The sequence below is a fragment of the Anolis carolinensis genome, chromosome 2, assembly GCF_035594765.1.
Source record: "Anolis carolinensis isolate JA03-04 chromosome 2, rAnoCar3.1.pri, whole genome shotgun sequence".
Taxonomy (NCBI): Eukaryota; Metazoa; Chordata; class Lepidosauria; order Squamata; family Dactyloidae; genus Anolis; species Anolis carolinensis.
Window position 1 is genome coordinate 53,099,038 of NC_085842.1, and position 22,595 is coordinate 53,121,632.

Consider the following 22,595-nt stretch of genomic DNA (forward strand, 5'->3'; position numbering starts at 1 on the left):
TCTGTTTTATTTTGTTTAGCTTTTTTGTTTGGCATGATTAATGTCTTGTGTTTTAATGTTGTGTGACTATACAATAAAGATAGAATTGCATAATGCTAGACTTTTCTGCTCAGGTAATAGAATCCAGCTTAAATGTAAACGTACAAGCACCCAAATGCATGCTTTGAAACACTGACACCCCCCCCCCCCCCGCCCCAAGTATATGTTCACATCAGAAAGAACAGCAACAGGGAAGGCCCAAACTCTGAAAGTAACTAACAGTACCAAATGTTTCTGAAATCTCACAAATAAAACTATACTTGCTGTAGGCAAAACGATATTTATCCATGACGAGCTGTGGTTTATGGGAATGCTTTGTTGGCCATGCGGAATAGCAGTGAATAGCCTTGCAGCCTCAAAGCCTGGCCGTTTTCTTCTTATATGAATCTTTGTTTTGTGAACTGGAATACAAAGGAACAGGCTTGCTGCTTGGAAGGCTGGGCACTTGCATTCTAGGGGAATGGCTTTTTGGGCTGCTAGAATTGCAACGAATAGCCTCACTACTTCAAAGCCTGTCTGCTTGCTACCTAGGGGAATCTTTGGTTGATCAGCTTCAATAGTACAGAGTAGTATCGCTGCTTCAAAGCCTGGCCGCCTTCTACCAAGGTTAATCCTTTGTTGCATTGAATAGCTTTCCAGCTTCAATGCCTGGCTGTGTTATATTTAGGGGAATCCTTGTTTGGCAAGCTGCAATAGCACCCTCAATCAAAGAACTGTTTTGAAGCCTGGCTACTTCCTTTATAGGGGAATTCTTGTTTGGCCAGCTTGAATTGCACTAAATAGTCTTGCAGCTTAAAAGCCTGGCCGCTTTCTACATAGGGCATCCTTGCTAGGTCAGGTTGAATGGAATGGACTAGCCTTGTGGCTTCAAAGCCTGGGGGCTTTCTATCTAGGGGAAATCTTGGTTGGCCAAGCTGAATAGCACTGAATAGCCTTGCTGCTTGAGTCTACACTGCCATATAATCCAGTTCAAATCCTAAGTGAGTCCTAACTGTGCCTGTCCCCTGGGCTGAGTAGGTTGCTAGGAGACCAAGTGGGCGGAGCTTAGCCTTCAAACTGGCAGCAATTGGATAAAAACTATTATTTCTCTCCCTCTAATTAGGACTTTATTTTTCTTTTCTTTTTGTTGTATCAACCTAGAGCCGTGAATGATGGGTTGTGTTGTCAAATTTCGAGGTTGGGGGGCCTGTAGTTTTGTTGTTTTGTCCGCTGCCCTGATGCCATCACTCTTTTATATATATAGATAGACAATCTGAAAACATAAAATATTTTTTTAAAGTAACTTGAGCTGCTGGGTGAGCAATCAGTTGCATGGTGCGTTGGAAAGCAAAAATGAAAAGGGGTTTTTATACCTATTTTTTTTAAAAAAAAAATAAGGGTGTGTGTCAAAGGAAAGCAAGCAGGAAAACACTCTAAATGTATGGGAAAGAGGAACCGGGGGGGGGGGGGTAAGCCCAGCTGAACACCCATAAGGAAGGAAAGCAAGAGCCAGTTGAACCCTTGTAATGAAATCAGCAGAGGAGAAGTAGGGCTCTCCCCCATCAGCCTTCAATGAAAAGATGGCTGTTCAGGATTACTCAGTTGCATGTCTTGTCCAACTTTCTCCTAAACTACAATGCTGGTATCACTCTCTGTGGTCACCAAGTGTGGCCGACTCCCTTCACACACCCCTAGTGATGCCACTTGCTATTGTAGGCACTGATTTTGGAAAGCCTTCATAGCTTTGGACACAACCTGCATATTCCCTCAGGTTCCTTCTGTCTAGTTTTAAATTGTAGTTTTGCCAAGGTAACCAGAATGGTTTGGCCATTAGGTATCTCTTCCCTCGTATCACAGAAAGGGTACCAATGCTCTCCCCTTGAACATGAATATATCCCATTGTTGGTGTTTATGAACATAATTTAAGCCTACTTGTTCATGCAAGACAACGGACAGTTGGAGAGTTAGGTTGATGTTTACATTGTTTTTACTTTCTGTTGTCATTCTTTCCTTTATGGTGAAGTTTATAGGATTAGTTATAATAAGCCAATTTAAAGTAGACAGACTCGTATGTGTATGCAGGTTACAAATCAGAGGAAAACATTAAGCTTACAAGCAGCTCCTATATAATTGATAATCCTCTCCAATTAATTTTGTCACAATAAATAGGGATGTACAACTCCCAAATTATTTTATATGACAGTATTTCCTTTACCATTTAACAGCTCTTCAACAAGGACTGGCGCATCTGCTCATCTGTTCTACCCTGAAATTTAAAACCACAGATCCTTATTTAAACTTCGGATGAAAATTACTTTCTCTGAACTTTCAATGCAAATAAAACAGACACCCAACATTATTTGAATTGCTTTAATGCCTTGGTTTACTGATTTGGCTATTCTGATTGATCCTTCCTAAAAGTTATGATAAATTCTAATCAATATATTGAAAAATATGGTATTATATCTCTCTTCCATAGGCTGAAATGAAATGTCTACCTAGAGAACAGAAGTTGAAAGACAAGAACAATTTCCCATGATTTATATGCAAACGAAAGTGATTCCAAACCTTAATATTTTGGTAATTGGTAGGCTGATATGGAGAAGCCTGAGTTAACAAAGAAGATGTATTCCTGGGCTTTACTTTCATAACAGAAAATTTGGCAACAGAAGCAGAAATAAACTGGAAAGTAAAGAGATGGGTTCCTGTACCACATAAAAGAAGTTCAACATAATTCAGAAAACTTTCTATTCAAAATTAAACAACCATCTGAGGTACATTTTTCGTAAGTAAGCAAAATATTTAGAAACTTTTAGCATTTTTGAAAGTTTCTTCCAAAATGCATCCAAAGAAGATATTTTACCAGTCTCCAACCTACTTAAAATTTCTTAAGATTTAGTAAACGAACTTAAAGATTCTATTTTTACATGCCCAAGAGGCAGGCTTACCAACTTTCCCCAGTTTTGCTGTTCATGAGTGCTCAGTAAGAGATTCTGGGGGCAGCTGCTGTTTACCCTGCTTATTGTAGGCAGGAACATGCAAAAATGGCAAAATCAGTTAGAACATGAATATATACTTTTTCGGCTCAAGTTGCATTGCATTGCTTGCTGCAGACACACTGCTACAACCAAATATCATAAAACTGTTTCACCAGCTATCCTTCCTATTCTGATGCTACTAAAAAAACGTGATAAAGGGTGCTGAACAAAATATTTTAACACACTAAAACAAACTGGACATTGCTTGGAAAGAGGGCACACATTTATCTTAAAATCACCCTGAAGTGAATTTAATATAGAATTAATTCTATGAATGAGATTAAGATGCACTTAAAACAAGTTTGTTCACTTGTGAACAAAACATGTTCAGCAGAGATTCCAAGGATACATTATAAAAAGAAACGGATCTATTGAATAATAAAAAGTACAAAAATGTAAGAGTTATATTTATTATTTTGTATGCATGCCATTTCAAATGAGTGGTTATGAAAAGCTCAGTCAAAAACAGAATGAAGATGGAAAACAGAACCAAAATTTAAAGAAAGCAATACTTTTCATTATATGTTTTCAAAATTTTCATAATATCTCAAATGAATGGGTGACATAAATAAGCTGGGAATGATTAATTTTTGAAAACCAAAACAGAATTATTCAGAATAAAGAATGAAGCAGAAAAACGAAGTGGAAGAAAACGTGTTGATAAAAATTATACTTTTAATGTGATATTCTTCCAGAATGCTGCATGGATGATGGATTAACAGAACTGCATACAAGACAAGGTCATAATAGTAGTCCCACACTAATAGGACTTAGCAGGGCAGTTTTAATCACCTCTTGAGTTTGAACAGTCAAATCTGGAGATTCAGGTGCTTTAAAAACAAAGCATAAGAGCATCCACTTACCTGTCATGATTTCCTATTAGGGCAGTGATAATTTTAAGGTCATAATGGTAGTTCCAAATATCAGTATTAGTAAGAATTAAGGATAGCAAGACTGGTATTGTTTGGGCTTCTGAAATATTGCCTGTCAAGGATCTAAATTAAGAATATGCTAAAAATAAATAAAGTAAAAGGAGTGGTTGTTCCCCTAGCTTGTATAATTTAACCATGAAGAGTAAATCTACCAATAATTTATCCTAGATAGTAAATATGAATTAATAAGTCAGTTAAGTCAGAAACAATCTTGCTTCTCCCTTTTTATCCATACTTCTAGCCTTAAGTCAGAAATAGTTAGAAATACAGTTTTGAAATACAGTTAGTGTATATGTGTGTATTATTTTTAATGAACATTTTCCCAATTGAACACTGAGGTTTCTCCTGTCCCCTAAAAAGGCAAACAAATTACAATTACAAGAACAGCATGCTGTCTTACTGCAGCTCACACAAAACAGTTTGAACATCAATCAGATAAAAATAATCACTGTATTGAACAAAGACCCCTCCCCGCACACAAAGAATTACGGATTAGAGCTAGTAGACAAATGTAAACACACTTATAGTGACAAACAAAAGAAAAGCACTTTATATTGTTCGATGTGCACTGAAATGAAATATTTCACCTAGCCATGTTTCTACTAACTTTAGGACAGTTTTAAAGAATGCCTCTGATAAAATGTAATATTATAGTATTTAACCTTAAGATGGAAACACTGATTCTAGTACACTGGGTTCTTGTATTTACTGGGGTTTGGTTCCAGAATCCAGGATACCAAAATCCTTGTATCATCAAGTCACATTATATACAATGGCATAATAAAATAGTATCTATTACATAAAACAGCAATTGCTTTTTTTGGAATCTGACAGATTATATATTTTCATAGATACAAAATCTGAGGGTACAGGGGGCAAATTGTATTTCATTCTTTTTTAACTGCTAAGTCATTCACCATAACTTCCTGAGTATTTTACTTCTGAAACAAATACCTGAACAAAACTTCATAGCATATAAGAAGAAAAAGAGAATCAACACCGAGAAGTGTTAACAGTTTTTATACAGGAATCATAAAGCATAACTTTTACGTAAAGAATTCTTAACTGAGATTCAAAATAGCTATTTGTACAACAGAATACATTTCTTTTTGTAATTACTTAAAAGAACAGTGCAAGGGTTTGATAATCTCAAACTCATTACATAGACTTGGGCAGACAGAAAAATAAGACTCAACATCAAATGAAACCTTTAGTTCTTGCAAATCTCACCTAATTGTATTTTAGCTCTTTCTGCATTGATTATACATATTTGCACCATTACAAAAATAGACATGTTTCACACTGACCATTATTGAGTCTATTTTATTCTGAGGCAACTGCATAACAAATCTAGCCAAATATCCTGGGAACAACTTATCAAGCACTGTGTTATACAACCTCCATTTACTGGAAATGGGAGCTTACAAAACATGGATGAAATTAATGAAGGTCGTGTTTAATGCTTCTTCCCCTCACCTCAATGAACTGCAGTCAGGAATGGGTCTTAACATGCAGATTGTGCTCTTCACATATAAAAGGTATGACTACATATTTGAGCATTTTTTTAAAAAAGGAATTAAAGATACTCTCAATCATATGACATCATGCCAGAGAAAAAGGATTATTCTCTATGGCAGGTTAATAACAGATGGAGTAAGAAAACATAGGAGAATCTGTTCTGTTCCATCATTAGAGGTGAGGAGATAGCACCACTCATAGGGGCTAGTTGAAACATAAGTCACATAAGATCTTAAATAATACAGCTTTAACATGTACGGATTAAGTCATACTATAACGATATACCACATTCCGAAAATTAATTTCTTACTACCCACATACTAACTTCTCATGCAGTCTTGTCTCATAGCAAATCAGCAGTCTGAGGAGTCCAGCTCCTTGAAAAACTGAGGCCACAAAATTGTATTTAATTAGGAAAAGAACGCTCTATCTCAAATCAGTTTATTACCATTTTAACCCACCGCCCCAATTCTGTGCTTTCACAACTTTATTTTATACTGAAAGATACTTTTTGAGGGAAAAAGAGAAACCCAAAATGCTCTCTAATAAAAGGATTCACACCTTACTCTGTTCAAAATGAGGTTTCCACTAGTATTGCTTTTCATAGCTCAGTAGACAGAGTGACAACACAAATCAAAGGAAGATAATTCAATTGTGAGTGGGATGAGAAATATATATATATATATATATATATATATATATATATATATATTAAAAAAAACATAGTACCACAGAGGTAGAAGTCTTCAAGAAACTAATCCTGAATCAGAGGGTTACCTGTTCCTGGCTATTTAGCACATTAAGAGTTCCTAAGATCCCCTTCGGTATCTAATGCCAATTACTGTCTGAATAAAGCTTTCAAATGCAAAATAACAAAAGCCACAGCAGTGTTTTGAAAGTCAGGAATTTGTTATTTTAAAGCCACTTCTCACTTGGTAGGTAAATATGCTGGTATTTACACAATTGCTAAAACATTTTAGCAATGATTTTTTTTATTTCAACAAGGTAACTATCCACATATAACAAGATTTCTACAATTTACTCAGAACAAATGGAGAGTGAGAAAAATGGACTCTGAAAAATACATATACCCATACATGTAAAAGAAGTCTGATATTTGCAGTTTTTTGTTTGTCAAAGAGCATTCTGGGAAAACAAAGATGGGGAAAAGATACTTTTATGCTTTTTTTGGCACCCCTTTCTAGAACTCAGGCAAAAACATTCCTCTTCAATAAGTAGCAACAGTTCCTGTTCAAAGAGTAGGTGATAATTGCACCATAGTCTGTAATGTAGGACAGGAAATTACAGAACCCGGCAGGATGGTTGCTATTTTCTAACGATAAATATTCTGAGCATTGCCAAGGAGTCTAGTCAGGTCAAACGGTACATAATATTTCAGAAGATTAAGTGCAATATGATTAAAAGGAAAGTAGCAAAGTTATTAATGAAGAAAATCACATAATTTACTGGGGAGTTGTTGGCGTCTATGAATAACTTATGTTTCCATTTGTTCAAAAGTCAGAATATGCCAAGTGGAGCAGAAACTGATCAACAAGGACCAAAGGTCTATAGAGATTCTTCACAAAGGGATTGCATATAATAATTATTCTAGCAGCAGGCTTCGGTGCTTGTTTCTCACAGCAAGACCATGGAGTCTTACCCCCATTACATCAGCCCCTATAAAAGGTTTAGGCCTCCTCTTCTTTTAAGGCTTGTTTCAACAAACGCTAATATCTGTAAGCTATTTCATACAGTTAGAAAACAGGAACTCCTATAAATTCACAACAGTCTACAGGCAAATATCTTAAAACAGTGGGCAATGGATTATATCTATCATTATACACAAATTGAATTATGTAGTCTTAATTTCTACTGAACATTTATGTCCTCAACAACAGTATGCATCTTCTGTCATTATATCACATCAGACGTAATCCGCACTGCCCGATTCAGTCTTTGCCAGGTCATCTGAAAACAACTGTTTTTCGCTAGTCTTTGTCTTCATCTCCCAAAAGTTTCAATTCAAAATATCAAACATTTCAAGGCCTTTGGAAATAACAGTCTTTTCTCTGCATAAAGCTCAAATATTCTGAATGTTTCATATAATCAGACATCAGATGCAGCACTCAACAGATTTCTTAAGAGACACTGATAACTCCTAGTTCATCCCAAGTAAGGATAGATAGCAGATCACAGGCAAAGTAATAGTGATCTTTCTTGACCGTATTCATTATCCTTTTCTGGAATCCTTGGCAGCAGAGCAGAACGCGTCAATCCCCAGAATTTTTGAGGTGACATATCTTTCTTGGTTGCAGTAAACTTCCATCCCATGTGGCTTCCACAGATCCTACACTGGGCTATAGTCCACGCATAACTAGAAGCAGACAACACCACATTAGTATTAGATTGACATACCCATCATATTATTTTATGAATTTCTTTCCTTGCTTACGTAAATTTGAAAGATTGCATTAAAAAGGGTCCCTTAACACCACTAGATTTTATAGAGGAAAACAGCAATATTTCAGTAAGAGAATTCATTTGCATTTCTCTTCAAAAAATCAATACACTAAGACTGCAAGCTTGAAGGAATTAATATTACAGTGGTGGCTTTCAGAATACAAATTAGTATGTTAACAGATGATTTGGATAAAGCTTTCACGTAGTAAGCACTCAATAATCCAGTGTGTTTGTAGGTACAGGTTGAGCATCCCTTGCCAAGAACTCTGAAATCCAAAAATACTTCAAAATAGTCCACAGAGATGGCTGGTGCTTTTGCTTTCCTCTGTTTCAATGTACAAAAAGTTTGTTTCACAGACAATATCATTAACAATATTGTATGACATTACCTACAGACTATGTAGGTATATATGAAATAAAATAACCATGGTGCCATCTCCATGATTTCCCGTATATACATATATGCAAATTCAGGAATCCCCCCAAAAAATAAAAAAAATCCCAATCATTTCAGATAAGGGACACTCAACATGTAATATATGTGAATAAACGAGGACATTTTCCACAGATACTGTATTTGGATAGTACTCAAAAACAGGCATGAGGTATACAAATTAAGAAAAGTTTTAATCTAAAAAGCTTTGAAATACAGTGTGTTCTTTTTAAAAAGGACAAGATTTGAAATCGCTCTAGCTCTGCAACCGCAGATGGCCCATGAATGAAATTCTTAACCCTTAAAAGGGTGGGGCAGAGTTTCAAATGATGACTACTAGATGCCTCTCTAAGCATACAAACAGCCCCTAGCCTCAGTCATTCCCAGCATCGTGACCCTACAACGTAAGATCTAATGAAGTATTATCCATTTGCAGTTTTTGACTCAAAATGGCTCAATTGATGACTCAATTAAGCCATTTGTAACTTTTTGTGTATTTGTAACTTGTTGCCTGCCTTGAAATTGAGTCCATCATTTTGAATCACCCTGTAGATCTGGAATACAAGTTTTATTGATTTGGCAGTTCATGTCTTTCTTCTGCCTGGTTCCTTGGGATTTAACTTGAATTTCTTAGGCCTTCCCGACACTCCTACATATTTGTTGCAACTTTGCAAATTGGCATGTTGGTATCTGAACTACAGGTATTAAGAAGACGTGGCATTTGTTCATATGTGAAATGGCATGTGTTCAGAACACAAAATTTGATTTTACCCAGGAAACCAGCTGTGCTCTGTGGATGATCTGCCATTCAGATTGAGGTTGCAGGCTTTGTACACAGTAAGAGTCTCATGCACGTATCCATGAGGATTCACATATGCAGCCATAGGTCCACACAGGGACAAGCTGGAATGAAGATAAAGTTGTGAAGAAGAAGAGAGGCCCATGAGTGTTTACATCTTAATTTAAATGAAAATAATAATAATTTTATTTTTATATCCCGCCACCATCTCCCCTTGGGGACTCGGGATGGCTCACATGGGGCAAAGCCCACTAATACAATTGAAATAAATAAAATGAACAAAAAAATACACAGTACACAATTCACAGTATAAAAATAGAATAAAAAAGCAATACAGTATAAAACAGCAATATTGTAACAGTGATTAATAATATCAACCGGCAACCTGGCACAGTTTCTATCGTCTTCATGGGAGGGTAGACTAAAGCAGCAGTACAGAATAGGATGATGAACACAGTCACTGCTACGAACTTTGATATGATCATGGTTGTAATACAATCTTAGAAACACGTGGGAACTTCCAGATATGGGGTAAACACTAAGAGGAGACTGGACTATCAGAGACCACAAGCTGGTATTTCAAACAAATCTTTCCAGCCCCATATTACCATCTGCAGCCCCACACTACTAAACAGCTACATCCAAGGTTAATTGCCTTCTGTTATTACATGTCAGCAAAAGCTTCAACTAAAAATAGAACACTAATTTTAAGAGAATATAAGTAGATACTACAGTTTTCATATCTACAAATGTGAAACATGTGCAGTAATAAATGTGCTAATATATGTCTGTGTGCTTATATATAGGTCTGTTTACACACGCACAAATATATCTATGAAATAAAATATATTTTGTGGACCTGACACGCAGGCGCAACACATGCAAATTTGTTTGCGTTTTGTTCTCCTTGCTAAAATGTCAGTTTTCATCCAATAACTTATTGAAGAGTATAACTGTCAGAACTGTTGCTTAGTAACAAAAAAGATGGACAATATGATTTCATTTGTTTTCCATCTTTATTCCACACAAACCTCCATTTTATCCTCAAAAGATAACAGAATAAAACCATTAAAAGCTCACCTGAATATTTCATTTTTAGTTGTTATTTCGGTATCCTGACAATGCTTACAGCAGAGGGATGTACACTGCATAAAGGAAATGTCAGTGAGAAAAAAACCCAATTCTCTTTGGGTTAGCACAACAGCAAATACACATAGCATTCAATGAAAATTACTCCATTAGTTATGATCGAATTGCAAGCTTTAGTCAAGTTCAACATACTCACTTTGTTCATGATATCTAGTTCACATCGCAGTCGCTGAACAGCACTACCAATTTTAAGCAGTTGAATTCGTAGTACATCATCAATGGGCAAACAAGCAGCAACCCTGTATGAAAAATCTGAGAAGGAGAATTTTATTTTAACACTGAAAGGGGACATGAAGGGGACAGGCAGAAAGAGAGAGAAAAAGAAAGAAGGCAAACAATGACCAAGTTAGAGGTGGTGGCTATCAATGGAAGGAAGGAAAGAAGGAAGGAAGGAAGGAGGCCCTCGCTCTTCGTGTGCCCATTGTGGATTTCCTACCTATCACTTTAGGATAATCTTACAACTTTGTCAAGATGACAACACTGCTATTTTTAGACATCTATCCCAGGCTACATTACCCAAATATGAAATTAGGACAAGGAGAAATAAAGATCATGCAAAAATCCAGCAAATGAGTTGTTGTTAGCTTTTCCTTCACGAGGATTTGCAGTGTCACAGAAATTTTCCATCTGATATCTGCTGGTATGGGGATGCCACATGAGAATAATAAAAGAAACTGGATTCCCTGGAACTACGAAGACAAGTATTCACTGTTATAATACAGAACCTATATTAAGTTCAATGCATCAATATGAATACAAAAACAAAAAAGCATTGCTATACAGCAAAACAAAGGACTGTTACATTCAAAGTAAAAAAAAATATTTTTCTCTTGAAAGATAATTGACTCCTCTTCTTGTAAACAAAAATTGTTCTTTACTGGGAAGTAGTAGACTCCAAATACACGAATTGACTCCTCTTCTTATATAATAATAATTCTTATTTCTTTACTATGAATAGTAACTTGGGGACTGCCTGTACAAGTCATTTCAAGTGTCTTGCCATTTTAAAGGAAAATTGAGCCCAGGGGCATACTATGAAAGGTAATCAATATATTATAGTATTAGCTATCTTCAGATACCACATATTTCAGTTTTCCTAATTGTTTGATCTTGATTGACAATCCATATATAGCATTAGGATTAACTCAAACCAGAGTTTGCTGGTTCTGATGTCAAACTGTGGAAAGGCAATGATGTGTTTTTAAGTGAGGTATAGAAGAGAAAGCATGTATGGGGTTCAAGGGTTGAAGATGTAATATAGGAGCATGCACATATGGGTCACCTATTTATTTATTTATTTACTACATTTATATCCCGCTCTTCTCACCCCGAAGGGGACTCAGAACGGCTTACAAATCAAACAATGTATTACTAGCATAGCACAATATAAGCATTAAATTACTATATTGTACTATATCATTATATGGTAATATAAATATTATATTGTATAATTAGTAGTGTAATATTGTATTCCATTATAATATTATCAATATTATATATTTATACATTATTTTTTTATATATATATAAAATATATATATATATATATATATATATATTTATATATATATATAAAAACATCACTTCTACCCGGCCCTTCTCACCCATCAGGGGACATGTATATAAAATTAGCATAGCATGTTGCTATGGCACAGGAGACAAGATGGAACTATCTTCCTGGCTCTCAGGTTGGTATGATGTCTTCCTGCCCCCCCCCCTTTTCTGGCCTCAGAGTGGCAGTTATTCCTTGGGGGGAGGGGCTCCCAATCGATGACACAGGAGACAGGTTGGTATGATGTCTTCCTGGCCCCCTCCTTCTTCACTCTGGCCTCAGAGTGGCAGTTATTCCTTGATGGGAGGGGCTCCCAACCAATGACACAGGAGACAGGTTGGTATGATGTCTTCCTGGCCCCCTCCTTCTTTACTCTGGCCTCAGAGTGGCAGTTATTCCTTGATGGGAGGGGCTCCCAACCGATGACACAGAAGACAGGTTGGTATGATGTCTTCCTGGCCCCCTACAGTTCTCCAAACCATTTGCTGCCCGAATGTTTCATAGGTCTGAACATCTTTTACAGTGAATAAATTCAATTTATTAAAATACCTATAGGATTTGCTGGGAGTGAGTCATCTTTAAGATTTTCATCCCATTCGTGCAGTTGCAGCTTGATTCGTTCCATCAAGGTTTCCTTGTGTTAGAAGAAAAACCTAATTAAAATGTAAAAATTTCTATTTCTTATTCTTTTCTAAAAAGAAAATGAATGATATCTTGCTACATCATTAGCAGTTACATTTCATTAAATTTAAAGGGTAATGAACAAACATGCACCAATTACACATTGCACAAATATAAGTTAGTGCTATCTCATTAATGGGCAACCAAAAAATCAGGATGATTCAGACTCTCTCCAAATACTGAAAGAACATGAAAAGACAGTAATGGGGCCATGTGTGCTACTCCTCCATTCTGTCAATGGCATACAGAAGGAGACATAAACATCTTAGTTCCTCTATAACAAGGATGTAGAAAAAGTGCAATTGGTGGACCACATGCAATCCCCTTCCAACTTCCCCCCAAAGAACCCTCCAGCAGGTGTTTATGGCTCTCCTGGGCTGTATTAGATCCAGAAAAGACTTCCCCACTTCTATCATGAAATAAGCCAGACATTTGCTGCCTAAGATCTTGTTTATCTTTACTTGTGTTATATGACTTGGGTATTCATTATGTATGTCTGGCATCATTTTTGTTGTGAGCTGTCCCGTCTTCAGCGGGGAGATGGGACAGGATAAAAATAAAGTTTTATTAGTATATGTTATTATGGACTTGTACAAAACATGTATGCATAGAAGTAGTTGGTGAAGTGCCAAATTCTGTTCTATTAGAAAGGTACTACAGTCGAGTCTTGCTTATCCAACCTTCGCGTATCCAACGTTCTGTATTATCCAACGCAGTTCTGCCTCCTGCCCAAATCCACAGCTGTTTCTCTAGATAACAAGGACTGAACTTTTTACAGATTTAACTTCCAACAATGTTGTTAATGTAAGATCATTTTATGCAATTCTATCTTTATTTGTAGTCAATTTTTTAGTAGTCAAGTGTTTTTGTAGTCAACGTTAACAATACATTGCAACATTTTGGTGCTAAATTATTAAATATAGTAATTACTACATAATGTTACCAGGTACTGAACTGCTTTTTCTTTTGATTTGTTGGAAAACATGATGTTTTGGTGCTTAATTTGTAAAATCATAATGTAATTTGACGTTTAATAGGTTTTTCCTTAATCCCTCCTTACTATCCAACATTTTCGCTTATCCAACGTTCTGCTGGCCCGTTTATGTTGGATAAGCGAGACTCTACTGTATAAGTTTATAGTTGTCCATGTCTAGCAGTGTACTTTCAATACATCGTTTCCAGGGTACTTGAATCACTTCTGGGTGTGCTCCCCTTGTAACAAGTATTTGTATCCCTACTAATCAGTTCACAGTGAGATTATGTTCGTAAGAGAGAGAGACACATAAGTGCATATTCTATTTGTCTCCAAAATACTTACTGATTTTGTAAGAGTCATGATCAGAGAAATATACATATAGACACTTATTTTAAAACCTAATTTCTTATCTAACCTATGGCAATAAGGTACAGAAATCATTACGAAACCTCGTTAATACTTACAGCATCATATAATGAATACAGCCAAGATGGCCATGAAGTCAAACTAGCACAGTGGAATTTGCGCTGTAACACAAAAAATTTTTACAAAAAAATGTGAAAAAGAAGTAACAACCATGGTTGTTGTGTATTTTCTGGGCTGTATGGCCATGTTCCAGAAGCATTCTCTTCTGACTTCTCACCCACATCTATGGCAGGCATCCTCAGAGGCTGTCTGCCATATATGTGGGCAAATGCTTCTGGAACATGGCCATACAGCCTGGAAAATGCACAACCCAGTGATTCCAGCCATGAAAGCCTTCGACAACATATTAACTACCATTTATTTATTAATACATTTCTTTCAATTATATGCCTCTTTTCCCATAGCGTAGGACACAAAAAGTCTCACAAAGAGACATTCTTACTGTGTTTTTGAAATTCAGCACCCAAAAATAAATTTAAAACACTATTTATTCACTGGAGGCCCGTGAATCTGTAATACATGTAAGGCATCCCTTATCCAGAATTTAAAAATCCAAAATAGTTCAAAATCTCAACGTGGGTGGCTGAGATAGTGACACCTTCACTTTCTTAATTGTTTTCTTTTATGTTCAGGCGATGTGTAAAAGGTGCATATGACACATGTGTTTAGATTTGGGTCCCATTTCCAAAATATCACATTATACACATATACGCAAATACAAGTATTACAAAAAAAAACCACCCTGAAATTTAAAAAAAACCCCTGTTTATGGGATGCTCCTCTTCACATTCTGGCATGTAATTTTCCAGGATAATTTAATCCATTAACCTTCAGCCCTAACTATTATCTATTCACATCATCAGTAACATTAGATTTTTTTTTTGGGGGGGGGGGGTATGCTTTCCCTAAGTTTACCCAAACATTTCCCCTGTTTACTATATGTTACAGAAGAGACTCAGGATTATTTCTGCATTTCTCCAATGATTATACCTGTCTTCATGGTGATATGAAGTCAGGACCCCCAGGATGTTTATTTACACAATTTTCACTTTTTCCTCTCAACTTAGTCTTGCTCTCTTCTTTCTTCCTTCTCATATTTATACAAAGACCTTCTCCTTTGAAAATAGTAGCTAATTAGAATCAGCTGTGACTTATCTAGTATAAACTGCGTAGCTGCCCACTGTGCCAAACTGATAAGCAACGCAAACAATCTGCAGCAACAGCAAGGGCTTTGACAGGCACCGTCCTGTTTCACATGCCTTCCTTTAAAAAGAGACATACAGATGGGATTTATATTGATTTTTGAAATGTCATATCCAAAATTTCTAAAAAAGAAAATACAATTAGCTTCTGACCTTTTGATATTTCTGCCGCCATTGATGTATTTGTTGATCTTGCCATGCTGCCGGCTTGGAAGAAGGAAAAAGGTGGCATCTACTGTGAGACTCCAGCTGCACCGCTGACATTGTGGAAGGCAGCACTCGCTCTGGAAGGATTTGCACTTTTGCCTGCTGGATTCTGATAAAAAAAGATGGCATATAAGTGAGAAAATTGCCATCTTTTGGTTTCTGTGGAGTCCGAAAATACGTCTCTCTCATCCATTGCTTTTAGCAACCTAAATAAGACCTCTGAAAAGAACACTACATACAGTGTTTAAAGCTATTTCAGCAGATTTTCAAAATCTCTATATTTCATCTTACAAATAGCACCCCTATTGTGTTGTTTCCCCACAGAAATTCTGTGGTCATGCTTTAGTTAGCCACAAATTGCATGTGAGTTTGCTCTTCTAAAATGGGAAATATATTAAAGTCAACTAATGGTTTGTAAAGCTTAAGCAAAACTTTCACCATCACAGAAATTAACTTCAAAACTTTCTTTATCCGGTTATTTTTGGTAGTAAATATTCCACAGGCAATATTCAGCTACAAAATAGGAAATTTAGCTAAAAGGCGGTATAGGTAAACCAAGTAAAGTTATGTTATTAGTCCAAGTATAAAATTGAAAGTGGCATAAAACAAACACAGGTGCTAATTGCTTTTATTAAGGATGCAAGGACACATTTTAAACTCTCCTGATGGTTAGTGTGGTGACTTTAATGATCCTGACAATTATAATGATTTCAGTAATAATAATAAAGTTTATTTATATCCTGCCCCATCTCCCCAGAGCACTTGGGGAGGATTTCAATTGTTTCTTGTTTAATTTGCTTTTAATTAATTTAGCATTTTGCTTTCCTCCAAGATTTATAGACTGATTTTAGAGGCACACATTTAAATTGTTTCTACAAGGTCTTAAAAGTGTGCAATTTAAAGTTGAATGCTTAAAAGGAAAAACAATACAAAAATGATTAATCAGAACTGAAAACAAGACACACATTAACAGCTTCAAAAATTTTCAAAGATGTAACCGTGTTAACCTTTTGCAGCATAAAAAAAGGAAATATTGCCATAGAACGATAAATTCTAGCCACACCTTTTAAGTCTAAATAACCTGAGGCTTTAAAATCACTCTACACTGCCTCTGAAGAAGAAGAATGAATTATCCAGAAAAGCCCATGCTGAAATATAAAGCAGTTGGTATTAATGGTGTGATACTAGATTTCTTTTATTCTCCTTAGCTTTGTAGATTTCATAAAATGCATTTCTTTTCAAAAAACAAAGGTAACAATTTCCTTAACAATAAAAATTTATATTCTAAAACCCTCCAATTCCAGAACTAAAACGAAAACTCTTTGTATTTTGAAAAACACCAAATTGAACCATAGTTGGGTTTAGACAAAAATTTTCCTCTCAATTAATAATTTTTCCTGGGAATCCTCACTGTGGTCTGATTAAAGATATCACGAATAACCACAGAACAATGTGATCTATGTTTTTTAAAAAAAAGATTTTAAAAGCATATGCAGCTACTACTGTTATTAATTTGTGCTGCCATCTTGTGTTCAGATATCTACATTCAAGATTTTACTTTAACTCAAGGATTTAAGACTGTTCTACATCTCATTCTACAAAAAGACAAGACACCATACACCAAAGTTTCCTTTTCATGCAATTATATTGATTAAAAAAAAAACAGTTTTAGGCTATTCTTTTAAAAAAACAAAACAAACACAGACACAATAATCTCCAAGAGCTTCTATAGCAAATATTCAAAAGCTATGGAGAAATACCTTACGATACAGTATGATCCCCATACCTGGCAGGAAAGATGTTTCCAGGCTTTGAGTGCAGGTAACAGCAAACCCCATTGAAATGAAGGAGCTTTGGCCCAAGCATATAATAAAATTTATATAGACCTAGACAGAACATGGTTTTTTTCAAATGGGGTTAAGGGAAACTGCATATAGCAGTTCCATGGATACAAGGGTTGTAATGTAGTTCTGTATTGAAAAGCCCTTCGTGAAAGCAAGCAGGGTGAAAATTATACAGGCCTCCAAGTTATCATTTAGACTGCACATCCCATCATAGCCAAGACAGTTGCAGTCTGACAACAATAGGCCTGCAGGATAATCAGCTATGCGCTAAAGAATACGATGTGCGTATCTCTTCAAACTGCACTTTATTAGCATTTAATTCAGGCCTGCACAACCTGCAGCCCTCCAGCTGTTTGACCTCCAACTCCCAGTCACCCTCACCAGCTTGTCCAATGTCCAGGAATTCTGAGAGCTGGAGGCCAAAACAGCTGGAGGGCTGCAGGTTGTGCTGGACTGATCTATTTGTACACAGTTAAAATTATGACTGTGACTAACTTATCCATGAATAAGACAGCCATGTTGATGCTCTGAATCCAAATTGGCTCCACATGTATAAAACAAGCTCTTCAGTCGTGTTGACTGAGAAGCAAAAAACCAAAATATCAGGTGTGATGACTCATGGGCCATGTAGTCCTGTTCCTAGTACTGTTGTGACAGATGAAGAGGAAAACTTGGGTTTCCCACCGTTTCTGCCTGATTTGGAGCCCTTGCAGCTGCAAGATGTTTGCCCACAAGAAGTCAGCCAAACAAGCCTTGAGCAGAAATCTCCCCCATTTTCTCGCCGGCTTTATTATAATCAAGAGAGAAGCGCTCGGGAGGCGACTCGCCGGAGCGCCAGGATAGCTGCCAGACAATTAGATGATTAAGTCTGTTTCCCTTGGGAAAGTTTAAGGAGTCATGCATCTGGACACAGTATAGGTTTCGTTTCTTGTTCCCCAGAGAAAGTGTTCCTTGGCGGGAAAACAAGATCCTATATAGGTGTTTGCCCGCAAAGGAATCCTTGCGGAGTCAATTCGTCGGCTTGAGGAGTGAAATCGTGTGTAGACTTCGTACTCCAGTTCCCAGTTCCCAGATCAAGTTTCCTGCCCTGCCTTGTACCGTGGACTTCTATGGACCCAGTTCTAGATTCATGTTTGCCTTGTTTCCAGTTTGATCTTGCCAAGTTTCAAGTCTTGCCTTCCCTTGCGTTTTAAACCACGGACCTTGCTTCCCAGTCTCAAGCCTTGTTTTCCAGTTTCCTTCGGATTTACTTTAAGCCTCAAAGACTATGGACAGTTCCTCACACTATTGCTTGCCAAATAGTGTGTGTTTCGGTGAAGTGGATTATAACTTTGGACTTTAATATCATATATTGGAGTTTCTGAACTTGGTACAGAGGTAGCTCAATGCAGAGTGTGTTGCAGAAGTCCAACTTTGAAGTTACCAGTGCATGCACTACCATCTTCAGGTTCTCCAAATCTAGGAAGGGGGACAATGGCGTATCAGCCAAAGCTGATAGTAAGCACTCCTGACCGTTGCATCTACTTGGGCTGACATTTGAAGAGAAGGATGTAGGAGCACTCCCAAGCTGTGAACACAGTCTTTCAGGAGGAGTAATCCCATCCAGAACTGGCTGATACAATTCCACCTCCAGATTAGGTCATTTGATGAAAAGCACACTGGGCATGAAACTGCTGGTGATCATTGATGATATTAACTGGAGCTCCAGAGCAATATGAGAAAGAGGAGCAACTGCCCCTCCTTTTACTCCTTCCTTCTCCAATCACTCTGGTACTCCAGAGCATCCCCAACTTCTTAAAATGCAGGACATTTAATGCAGGGCATTGGGGTGAATGAGCCCTGTGCATCATGTGGATGCTCCAGAGTCCATTTCCCACCACCATGCCTCATTTGGCCTGAGTAGATGGGTTCTTTCTCAATTTCCAACACCTCCTAAAAACAGCACAGGGATTTCTTACTTACAGCAGTTATCCCAGCAAGAGCTGTCTCTCTTTCTGGGATCTGCAAAAAGGGACTAAAAGCTAATGTTGACTTTAGGACACTTGTCCCCAGAGATAGTTTCATTCATATCCATTTAATATTTCCTGGGAACTTAAGCACATCTTAAACATCCAGGGCCATTTCAAGTCCTACAAAATTCCTACTCAAACACATTTATGCATAGGAATGTGTTTTAACTCCAAGTACTGTGGTATGAAAAATACAAACATACTGAGAAGTTATTAAAAATAAATACAAATACTAAAAGTTAAAATGAAGAAAACTTCAAAATTCTGACTTTTAATGCAATTAGATCAAGTCTAAGAAAATATTCAAGATAAAGTTAAGCCAAACCTTTAAAAAAAAGATATCCACATTTACAACTGAACATTCGGTTCCTCAAGATTTACTTATCAATATGACAGCCAATTTTATTTTTTTAAAACCCTTAACTACATTGTAATTGTGCATGTTATGCCACAGTTAAGCCTCCAAAGTTTTCAAGGTGTTTTTATACTTTGCTTTTATAGGTCAGTCTCAAACAAACAAAAACATACTCTACAGAGTTCCTAAATACTTTAATTCTTAAAGCTGTTTGCCAGAGATAGGAATAGTGGCTTTAAAAGAAGTAATTTTGCCACAAAAAACCACTTCACTCTTGAATAAAATTATATGTTCTTCAGTCACATCGGTTTCTTCCATCCTCCCCATCAAAGCCTAGTTTTGATATTCAGTTGCCTCCTTCAGGCCAAGTGTTTAGCTTGTGGGAGTCAGAGGAAACATACTTATAATGTCAAAGACAACTATACAACCCTGATATTGCATAACTATCTATACACATGTATAAGTCAAGGGCAGATTTTGGGGCCAAAATTAAAGATTTTGATATGACCCGTAGATAAGTTCAGGGTCATTTCGCAGAGAGGGGAAAGCAACCTGACATAAGAAATGTGATCAAATTAGTCTGCAATCACACACTCAGTGAAGCATCCTTAACCTTGCTCTGGACTGGTGACTAAAACTATTCCTTCAACTGAGTAGGCACTTGTAGCATATAGCCTCTTATTTACTTCTGAGAATGGCTGTGGCACACAACAACCACAATGAGAGTGAAGATGGCTGTTCATTGAAGAGATGTGACCTTTTCCAACTATTAAATATAACGATTCCAAAAACAATCAAATAAAACGTAATGTCTTATAATGAGAAACAAAGAAGGCTCTATCCTTCTACTCTAGGAGTGAGCTGAGCCAAGGGTTACAGTTATTAATCTCATAATTGCATGTACTCCCTCCCCCTCCAGAATCTTGTTATATTAAATGTGAAGATAGTTTTTAATCTTACTTCTACATTAGCTAAATATTGTTACTATGCATCATATTTTCCAAGTACATGTCTCAAATATTAGATATTTAATATAAATGTTTTATTATTGTTCATCTTTTTCTAGGTCTCTGGTGCCTGGAAAGGGATATAGAATAAATCAATTTTAACTTTCCCCCAAATAAAATCTCTCATGCAAAACGCATCATTAGTTCTAGTAAAAGTAGAAATTCAGTTCATAAAACTGCTGTAGAAGAAAATTAATGCATCCCTTTGGCTCAGATATAATGTATACTTTTAGAGATTTGCATTCATTTAGATATCCCTACATATTATGGACCAATTCACATGAACATAGGCACCATGTTCTTAATTCTAAGGCTTTGCCTGCTCTCAGCCACTATTTTGCACTTCCTTGACTTTGGTCGACCTTGAGGCTCTAGTAACATTTCTGGGAAGCCTGAAATGTGCTCGAAACTGTATTAAACAATTGGGAGTAAGAAATCTTTGGCAATCTACCAAATACCAACCAGAGCCTGGGCTAATCAGCTGCAGAGAAACACAATATGAAAAAATAGCATTTGATTATAACTAAATACCTTTATTAATTTGTATTTGTGTTAGCTGAGGTAGCAAACAAAATAATTGCACATGACAAGTTCAGTGACCCTGTATTGCTGAAACACCACCTTGCAAAAGGCAATTAAAACAAGTTACAATTGATAGTTTCATACTGAGAACAAAATAAAAAATCTACTGGTTGTTAACAGATTATGTTCAACAACAGCATATATTTCTCATGCACTTACCCATCTGCTTGAGTGCGTATTTCAAGTACTTTAAACCTTTGTCTTCCCACTGCTTTTACTTTGACTGTTTCAATTCCATATTCCTGTTCTTCTCTGTAGGCATAAATTTCAGCTGTTGTTCCAAAATGCGCTTCCCTTTCAAGTATATTGCTACAGGAAAAAGCAGAACCCTTCAAAAAGTGTTGTGTCACAACTCATTTTCAAATTATATACTGACATTAATAGCCCATCAACTCTCCTTAGGCTTCACCTTTATTTTTTCTATGCCACAAAATCAGTTATATAATCAAGTGGACTTTTGGTATTGGTTCCAGAACACCGCCCTGCCCCCCCCCCACAGCAATCAAAACAGGTCCAACCATAATCTGCAAATCCTCAAGTCCCACTATACACAATGGCAAACTTTAAACCAAATAACATAATCAAAGTTTGTCCTTTGGAATTTTAAAATTAACTATTTCAAGCTGTGGGTGGTAGAATCCAGGGAGGTAGGATCCATGGATATGGAGTAACAACTGCACTCAATATTACAACTTGAAAAGAAATGTAAGTTGCAATGATTAAGGCATTCTAGGTCCTGTATGGTATAAATACAAACAGTGTGTCAAAACATATGATTTAAACACAGAGCATAGAATGTTATGTGCCATGATGTTCTATTTACTTGAAATGTAATGACAAACTATGTTGAATACAACCCGAAAAACCTATCTCAAGACAGGTTCAGATGCTTCTGTGATCAAGCAATAGCTGTCTAAAACAGCAGCTTTCTTATTTATTTCACTGTTTTCAATGTTTGATCCATCCAGCCTCACTGTTTAAACCACTGCTTGATATTTAACTAAGTAGGACAACTCCTTCTCTGGTAGCACACAGTTTTGTGCCATGAATCAATGCAATGCTAGTCTCCTGAATTCTACTGTAACTAAAGAATCCCACAGAACTACACATCCACTTAAAGTATTTACCTGTATGCAAGAACAGCAAAGGTTCTGTCTTTCTGTATTAAGTTCCTCACCATGCTAACCTCTTGGGGACTGAAGAGCTGAAGAGGCAGGGTTTGTCCAGGAATCAACATAACCATCACGTGGGGTAAGACTGGAATTGTTTGACAACTATCATCGTCATGGACAGTTCTTCCATGAAATTCTTCCATATCTGATCCTAAGTACTTTCCAAAATTTAAAAAAGTGACATTTCAGTGGAAAAAGTATTCAACTGGCTCACAATTTATAAATGCAAAAATTAA

At 36.6% G+C, this 22,595-nt stretch overlaps 1 protein-coding gene across 2 annotated transcripts in view; it reads right to left on the reverse strand.

Annotated features, from left to right (window-relative positions):
- Positions 1-4,992: 4,992 nt before the first annotated feature.
- The window catches only part of crbn (cereblon), a 31,828-nt gene continuing 14,225 nt past the window's right edge, over positions 4,993-22,595 (reverse strand). For both annotated transcript variants that reach the window (XM_003217814.4, XM_008105344.3), the window contains exons 3-11: positions 22,315-22,517; positions 21,347-21,496; positions 15,337-15,499; positions 14,020-14,082; positions 12,448-12,532; positions 10,484-10,599; positions 10,279-10,343; positions 9,171-9,302; positions 4,993-7,880 (exon numbers count right to left, since the gene is read on the reverse strand). In XM_003217814.4, coding sequence (XP_003217862.1) covers positions 7,697-7,880; positions 9,171-9,302; positions 10,279-10,343; positions 10,484-10,599; positions 12,448-12,532; positions 14,020-14,082; positions 15,337-15,499; positions 21,347-21,496; positions 22,315-22,517 — 1,161 coding nt within the window. In that variant the 3' untranslated portion in view covers positions 4,993-7,696. The remainder of the gene's footprint in view (positions 7,881-9,170; positions 9,303-10,278; positions 10,344-10,483; positions 10,600-12,447; positions 12,533-14,019; positions 14,083-15,336; positions 15,500-21,346; positions 21,497-22,314; positions 22,518-22,595) is intronic.